The following is an 8,898-nucleotide window of genomic DNA, read 5'->3' as shown; positions in this document are numbered from 1 at the left end:
ATATATATATATATATGTATTACTTGTATGAAAGGTTAATTAGAGTGACTATATTATGAAACAAGCGGAATTACACTATTTTGTTGTTTTTTGCGTTGCTGTTGCTGTGCTGTTGCTGTTGCGTTTAAGCTCTGAATTAGAGTACGACAGCTTTATACATGATGCAAGACAAGGCCAGTAAAAAAATATAACAAACAGATTTATAGAGGGAATACAGTCACATTAAAAAAAAGAGCTATACAGCATTCTTTAATTAAAAAGTAGAATCTAAAGATCACTCTTTTTATTTAAGAATGATGATATTCTAAAATGGTTGATCTAGAGAAGGTAGTCAATATAAAAAAAGATCCGGCATTCTTTCATTAAAACTAGCTAAGATCTTAGTCCTAACGAAAGGGTACTGATTTTTTAAAGGCTAAATTCTCTCTAGAAATTACATTATTATTTGAGTGAGTTTGTTTGACGAGACAGCAGCGTATACATAATGTGTGTGTCTCTGTTGACCACATATTTCTTTTTGTTAGTTTGTGGGTTTAAGTACAGATAAACACATCGACATGATAAAGGTCCTTTAGTGCTCGACAAAAGTAAGACTGGCAGACAGACAGACAGACAAATAGACTGACTGACAGACAGACAGACAGACAAATAAACTGACTGACAGACAGATAGACAGACAAATAGACAGACAGACAGAATGACAGACAGACAGACAGACAGACAGACAGAATGACAGACAAATAGACAGACAGACAGACATACAGACAGACAGAGGAAGAGTAAATAAGTGCAATATAAGAACGTACCAGTAGCGCCCTCCACCCACCACCGCACACATCTCCGTTGCTATTTTCTTACATGATGGGAAAAACAAACAACAAACGTGCTGTCAACATCTGCCGCTGTCTCGTTATGTTTTTGTTTCCTAGTAGAATGGAAAATGGTACACCTACCTTCATTTTCCAGTAGATAGTAGAACCACATGCCTTTCTTAAAAAAGAAAAAAAAAGTTAATCTGCTGGATCCGACATGGGGCAACTTTCTGTAACTGCGCGTCTGTACTTGTATTGTTTTAGAACAATGTCCCAATTTTTAACTCACACACACAGAAAAAAAACCAAAACAACAATCAATAAAAAAAAAACAACAAAAAAACAATGAAAATTTTAAAAATAGAAAAACAGAAAAAAAGAAACACAACACTTCCGAACGAAGTCTGAAGAAAGATGTTTTTGAACTTTTTGGACTAGTGAACAGAGAGTTGTTAACATTTTTTAAAGCAAAATAAATTTGATGTTTTTGAAATAAAACGTTGTTAGCATTTTAAAATACAAAAAGCGTTCTCTTAACATTTTCTTTATTACTGCGTTTTCAACTTTTTTTAACCACTTGTACAACAACAACAACAATAACAACAACAACAACAACAACAACAACAACAACAACAACAACAACAACAACAACAACAGCAGCAACAGTCTTGGAAACGACTAATAATGTTTAATAATAATATTTAAAAAATAAAAAAACCCAAACAAACACCCATTTAACCCAACCGTAACTAAAAATGTGTTTTTGCTTTCACCATAATATTATATTGAGCAATCTTTTTAAACCGAAAACACGGCGCTTAACTGATGAAATTCCGGTAGTCTATGAGATTGTGGCTTAGCGGACTCATTTACATTTATGAAGTATATTCCTCTGTCTACTAAGACGTTGTATCCCTCACAGCTCGCATATTTTGTCTTGGCAGGAATGGCCAAACTCCATTTTCTACATGATTTAAATGGTGAAGATGAATAAAGCTTAGATCTACGCTTTTAAAAAAGATATTTACAAATCAGAGGCAAAGGTGACACAGAAACAGCAGAAGGACAGACATGAAGCATGACCCTCCTGTGATCCAAAACCAAGACAGACAGACAAAAAGACAGAAAGAGCAGAGAGACAGAAAATAAGTATGGCCCTCCAGTGATCCGCTAGTCCATGAGCCTGGAGGGAAAAGTGTGAAAAACTTCCGAAGTGTCTTCAGGGCATGCCTCGTTCTTATTGAGACAACAAGGGGAAACAATATTACATACTAGGAAAGTCTTGTGATGCTGAAAAATATGCGAGGCATCGTGGTAAAATCAGGCGCTGTTCAAAATACATGTACTTAGGATCAATCATTTCCAAAACCCGAAATGCTCCCCAGAATAGCACAGGCCACAGTCGCGCTAACCAAACCCAAACATATATCTGGAGAAACAGAAACCTAGCCCTAAACTCAAATATTAAGCTTATGTTCTCCTGTGTGACACCAATATACAATTTCTAAATATGCACGTGAGTCCTGGACCCTGGCAGAAGACTCAGAGAAGAATAAAAGTAAAAGCTGTTAAGGTGAGATGCTTCCGTAAACTGCTTATCATCTCACACAGGGACCATGTCACCAATGAAGAAGTGAAACGACATATACGATATTATGTAATCGGGCCTTACACCGACCTTCTATCACTGGTCAAACAACGCAAGCTGACATAATATGGCCGTATCACTCGCTCTTCAGGCTTTGCAAAAACCATTCTACTAGGCACTGTGCAGGGAGGACAAGGGAGAGGCAGACAGAAGAAGAGATGGGAAGATAGCATCCGAGAATGGACAGCCATGGAGCTGCAGGACACACTGTGGAAAGTAGAGAACCGAGAGAAGTGGAGGAAAATAGTTGTTATCTCTCAGAGGCGGTCTAACGGATGACAAATCTACAGGAGCAGAAGAAGAAGAGTTTTATGTATGGTACTTTCAACAGGAAAAAGTCATAGAAGTGCCCAAGATACTAGATGTTACAAGAGAGTAACAAACAATAAAAAAGAATGAGGAGAGATGAGGACGATAGATATTTGATAGGAAAGAAGGAGCAAAACATACCAGGGCACCCACCAACCACCCACGAGAAATGTTGGAGCGTTGTTCGTTGATCAAAGATACAAAGAAAGCATTCAACTTGAAACCTTTGGGCAGCAGCGGTCTTGCGATTAGGCAGTTCGTTCGATAAAGAAAAGTGCTGAAGAAACTTCTGAAGTTCCCTTAAAAAGCCTCGATCAACCTCGAGAACTCTGTCTCTTCATTTTGTGTATTGTCATTTTTTTTAAAATGTAGGAGTTTTTAACAGCTCCATCTACACAATTTAGATCACATAGGAGGCGGGCTTCCACCCTACCTGTCAGAACCAACCCGGACTGAGAAGGATACGGCATCATAGCAACTTGCACACGAAATCTGATATTTTTTCGCTCTTATCCAAGAGAGCTAGGTGTTAGATCTTACCTACCGTAGGATTAGAGGTGAGGCTGAAAGACAGCAGTAAAAAGAGGCCAAGGAGAAGCAGTAGAAAGGCTGCAGAAGAAATAGCCAGGAGTCCAGAGAAGGGGGCAAAAGGGGGAGGAGGGCAGAAAAATGGAGACGAGAGCAGACGAAAGAACACGTGGTTGAAAGAATATCAAATGTCAGAGAAAAAAATCTTTCCATTGTTGTCAGGTTTGTTTTTTTTAGTAGAGGGATTTACGGCTCGAAATAGCACAAGGTAATATGAGCGTCAAGGGGTGGGTGTCAACAGAGAAGTCCTTACAGGGAATCAGACTTACTCTGCTCACCTTTCTAGCCTTAACAGCACAAGGTCTGCTTCGACTATCAAGGCACCCCGGAAATAGCAGGTCACAAGAGTGTGAAAAACATACAAAAGAAACAGAGGAAAATGACAATAGTGAGAATTAGGAAAGAAAAAGCAGCAGCTCCCTGTTGCAGATCAGGCACAGTTATGAGCGTGACATGATGAATCAGCCCATTTACAATTCTACTGTGCTTCATGAGAAATGTCCCCCCCCCCTTTGGGAATGGCCTAAAGACACTACAGTTAGTGGCACTGCCCCAGGGGGCGTGTTGTCAGGTTTCAAATCCGGGACCTATTGAGAGAGGGGCGAACACTGTACCTTTATTAGGCCACGAGCTCCCGTTCTCGTTATATCGGTTAATCTGAATATATGAAAGTGTCGAACACATTTAAAATTACATGTATGAGTCAATACTGGACGTGCTTGAATTATGTGTGCATGACAGTAGGTAAAAATACATCCCCCCCCACCCCTATCCCTCTTAAAAGTAAACATCCAAACTAATGAAATTGAACTGAAAAGTCGGTTTACACACAGGAACAGTAAAGAAAAAACCAACAAGCAAACACATTTTGAGATCATTTCTAGAAAAGTGTTTATTTTTCACCATTCTAAGACAAATGACAGGTCTGTCAGTCACGCACACATGAATCCACACACACACACACACACACAGACACACATGCACACATAGTCACACACACACACATACATTACACACAGACACTGACACACAAGCACACACAAACATACACAGACACACAAGGCAAAGCAAAAGTCCGAGGGAGCAGACGTGGCAAGGAGAACAGAAATCGTTGAAACTTGAAAAAAAAACCCAAAAAGAGAAAGAAAGAAAAAAAACAAAACAACAACAACAAAAAGGGAAGCAATTCCCACCAAGGAATGACCCATTGACAATAAGAGACATCTCAAAATTCACGTTTGTGACGTCAACAAAAAGAGACATCTCTCAACCCATGGTTGTGATGTCAACAATGAGCGACATAATCACAATTCATGTTTCTGACGTCAACAATACAAGACATCTCAATGAGTCATATTCGTGGTTGTACAATGCCAGTCACATTTACAACTAGGCTACTACTATTACTATTATGGCCAAATTCATTTTTCAACTACATGTAGTCATAAGTGAATTAAACAAAGGAGCTTTCTGATTTCCTGTCCTTTCCTGGCTATAGCGAATTCTTCGGGACATATTTGATTGAAATAGGTTGACACACTTACGTCGTAGTTCTACAGGTAATAGTCCATGGTAAAAGGAATTCTACAGTAGGTTAGTCAGACTCCACGCCTTCATCGAAGCAAGCTGTCGATATACTGCTAGACTCCACCATAAGCCTACACCATTTTGAAAAGTGGTTTTTTAAAACAAGCTGGTGATTTTTTCGCCCCATTACACAATTTAGATTATAACTTAAGAGGCATGGCTTCGACCCCAACTGGGATGAGAGGGATACAAAATTCTAAGCAAAAAAGCCGATACTCGCTAAAAATTTTCTTGTGAAGAGCCAACTAACTGTCACACCACAGATGCTGCTTTGAAAAGTGAGGTACGACAGAGTCTTACTCTGAGCATTTGATACATTGCAGTACATTCATTAATTATTCATCATAACTTATAACCAAAAGTGTTTTTGTCCCTACTACCCTCTAAACAATATGACCACACATAGCCGCAAGGCCCACTTCATATATCTACTTGTTAAAAAAATTCCCTTCTCTGTAACTTCAAAACCATCACAATTGGAATGCAAGAATGTTATTATGTCATGGAAGCAAGTGATACACATTTGTAGAAATCTAATCTCTTTACCAAAAAGTTGCTGTAATCATCATGCTGGTAAAAAAATGTGTTTACATCACTTGTCTTTGTGTAAAATAATGATTATGTAAGAAAAATATCACCATGACATTTTCAAGGTACAAAGTTCCACTTATTATACAATTCTCTTATCTTACACTTACGTTTTTTTTACTTTCTTCGGGTTTTTATACTGGGGGATTTCTTCTAAAGTAACAAACTGACACTATGAACAAAAGCTGGCTCGTAACACACATCTTTTGGCAAACAAATAGGCAAACAAATGTGAGGTGTGATGTGAAAATTACTTACTTCTAGGATCTTAGCCCTATGGACATAGAAATGTCAAATTTATAGGTTGAGTTTGTACAATTTATTAATGTGATAAACTTGAAGAAATTGGTAACAGTTGAAAATTCGCAACTTTGAACCCTGAGTCAATTTTCAGTAGATATCTCCATTCGTAGATCGTGAGAAGTAACTCATTTTGTATGCATGCCTCACAAATGCACATCCTTAGACAAACAAACACTTTAGTAAGTGTGATTTTTAAAGTGCCTACATCATTATATATATAATGTGTGGAGAAAATCAAAATTGAAAACGACGCCAAAATCAAAACTGTGACTGGGGTGCTTGTGATATTTCACTCAAAAAAATTGGAAGGAAGTGACAAAACAAAGTGAAACTCTCCAGTAAATTCCATTTCACGCCATTGTTCTAATAATAGATTTATCTGGAAACCCCTAGAAATTGATTTGGGTGATTGTAGAATGTCACAGACGATACAGCACATGTAAACAGCAACCATCTGAAAGAAACCATCTAGGTGTTCGAAGCTTACATCTCTGCTATGAATCTGAAGCCCTTCGTAAAACAAACTTATTAAAAATAAAATTTCTCTGCATCCTCTAAAATGAATTAATAACAAACTAGTCAACAGCAAAACCTGTCTCAAAGTAAATGCTGGTACAATCTGTCACTTTTGACACTTCCCTTTCTGGTAAATAATTGAATGAGCTTTTAGTTTAAGTATGAGTTTTACTGCACTTGCGACACAATTAAGTCATATAAGTGCTGAAGATTAGAAGTGTTATTTAGAGAGTAACAAATGCAAAAAGAAGGAAGAGAAATAAGGAACAAACGTATGCTTGATATCAAAGAAAGAGCAATTCTTACCAGAGCACCTGCCAAACACCCACGCCATGTTTGAGTCTAGCGCCCCTATCAACACTATTACAATACATGTAGAATATGCGACAGGTGGGACCATCAAATTTAACGGCCATCACTTATTGGACAGAACCAAATCGGTTGAAAGCCTTGCAAACTCCACAAAAATAACCGAAGTTCAGGGATGCCTAGTCTGGGATTTGAACCAGGGACATCCACTTTGTAGTACAGCATGATAGCCACTGAGATACTTTTCATTGTTATCAACGTAATAATCGATGAAAATACAGAACAGCTGTCTCTACAAATAAGGTGTCACTATGGTAAACAATTTGCAACTCACAAAGCTGACATTACAAAGGTGACCTTTGTTCACAAAAAGTAATTTCTTAAAAAACCCTCCAAAAACAACAACATAAATTTACGGGGGGGGGGGGGGGGGGGAGGAAGAGGAGGAGGAGAAAGGAAAAAAGGTCTATTTCTATCCGCTGTTATGTGTCAGCATTATTCCACAAATGTGCAAGTAATTTTTTAAACCTTTTTTGAGAATATTTAAAAAATGTAAAGCGCCCAAATCAGAACTCCGATTTAGGCACTAGTTATAAACTAGGAAGGGTATAACGAAATAGAACGAAACTAGATTGTAAGTTGTCCCCATGAGGTCAGATTTGTTTGTGGGCTTTATCTGAAAACTCTCAGCAGAAATTGATTTGGGCCAATGAAAAATGGCACTCATATTTATATTTTTTGTAATGTAAGGTAAAACAAAATTGTATCATGAAATGATGTACAGGGTTCATTTCCTGGACATGACATGTGACCATATCACATTATTTGGCCACGCTTTGTTTTGCTCGTTGGTTTCTTTTCTATGAGAAAGGAGAAAAAGGGAAAAGTGGGGGAGACTGGCATTGGACATAATCGATGGTTTGATAATCAGGCATGGAAAAACAGCATCTTTCCAAAACTCTCCCGTCTTAATGCTGTAACTGTAACAGAGGTGTTGAAACGTCTGTGCCCTCACTTCTTCATAGGCTTGATGTTGCATCTGAGGAGGAAGGAAAACAAAAAAATATTAAGGATAAAAAAAAAACAACATGAAAGTGATCTATCAACCTTAGCTTTAAAAATAAAACGAGACGGCAATGGCGTCAAACTACGATGAACTATTATTAACCCTAGTCTGGATCGGACTCCCCCAAAATGCAATCTAACAAGTACTAACAATCACCTGTTCAAGACAATCACCTGTTCAAATGACTATATCCCATGCCTCCACTCCCCTGTCTTTGCATTATTTTCTATATTATACTGTAATGTCATTGTCCAAGAGGAGTACATGAGGGGTGAGATGCAAAACCAGCTAAGCGACATTTTAGAAAAAATCCTGATTTTTTGCTTACAAATGCACATTGTTACCAGCTAGAATAATAATAATAATAATAATAATATTAATAATAATAAATAGCATTTGTATGGCGCATGTCCCCACTCCAAAGCAAGCTCTATGCGCTTTACACTATATTATTACCCCAGAAGACCATAGAACACTCAGAAACCTTCTCAGCTTCCCGGGAAGCATACAGTGCAAGCAGCTGGTTAAGCGCTCAAACACTAAAAAACTGACAAGACCTTTCACTGCCTATAGCTGGGTACCCATTTTCACCTGGGTGAAGTGAGGAAAATTTGTGTAAAGTGCCTTTCCCAAGGACATAAAGTCGGGCCCACGGATCGAACCCCCGAACCAGAAACCTCATGATTATGAGTCCGGTAGCCTAACCACTAGATGCACAAAGTGTTTTATTTAGGATAAAAACAAACACATACTTCATAAAAGCTACCACAAAATCTTCTTTTTACGCATGTTCATGCGTACAGCAGCATTAAAAAAAGCTGATTTTCTCAAAAGCGTTAAAATGGATGTAGCGGATTTTGTATCTCAGTCCCTCACATCTCTCAGCCTAAGGTGATCGCTTTTCTCCTGGCAGCTTCGGCTGTACTTACAACAGACACCCCCCCCCCCCAACCAACATACACATTGTCTATTCACCTTTGCAATTTTTTACACATTCTTCCTGCTCCCTTAAACCAAAACATCCCCGACCCCAAACCCCCCCTTCCGCAATTTATTCTTTTAAAATCACCTGGCGCTTTAACCCACTCCTCCTTTTTTTACTGAAACATCTAATATAATACCTACAGGTATCCTTCCTTTTGCAAGGACATACCCGCCCCCCCCTTCTTTTT

At 38.3% G+C, this 8,898-nt stretch overlaps 1 protein-coding gene across 2 annotated transcripts in view; it reads right to left on the bottom strand.

The window, feature by feature from the left end:
• Positions 1 to 4,223: 4,223 nt before the first annotated feature.
• Positions 4,224 to 8,898, bottom strand: part of LOC101847513 (26S proteasome non-ATPase regulatory subunit 9) — a 32,461-nt gene continuing 27,786 nt past the window's right edge. For both annotated transcript variants that reach the window (XM_005103438.3, XM_035971082.1), the window contains exon 6: positions 4,224 to 7,699. In XM_005103438.3, coding sequence (XP_005103495.1) covers positions 7,672 to 7,699 — 28 coding nt within the window. In that variant the 3' untranslated portion in view covers positions 4,224 to 7,671. The remainder of the gene's footprint in view (positions 7,700 to 8,898) is intronic.

Source organism: Aplysia californica, unplaced genomic scaffold, assembly GCF_000002075.1.
Source record: "Aplysia californica isolate F4 #8 unplaced genomic scaffold, AplCal3.0 scaffold00372, whole genome shotgun sequence".
NCBI classification, from domain to species: Eukaryota; Metazoa; Mollusca; class Gastropoda; order Aplysiida; family Aplysiidae; genus Aplysia; species Aplysia californica.
Note: the sequence above shows the minus strand (reverse complement) of the source record. Positions and strands in the feature narration are given on the sequence as shown.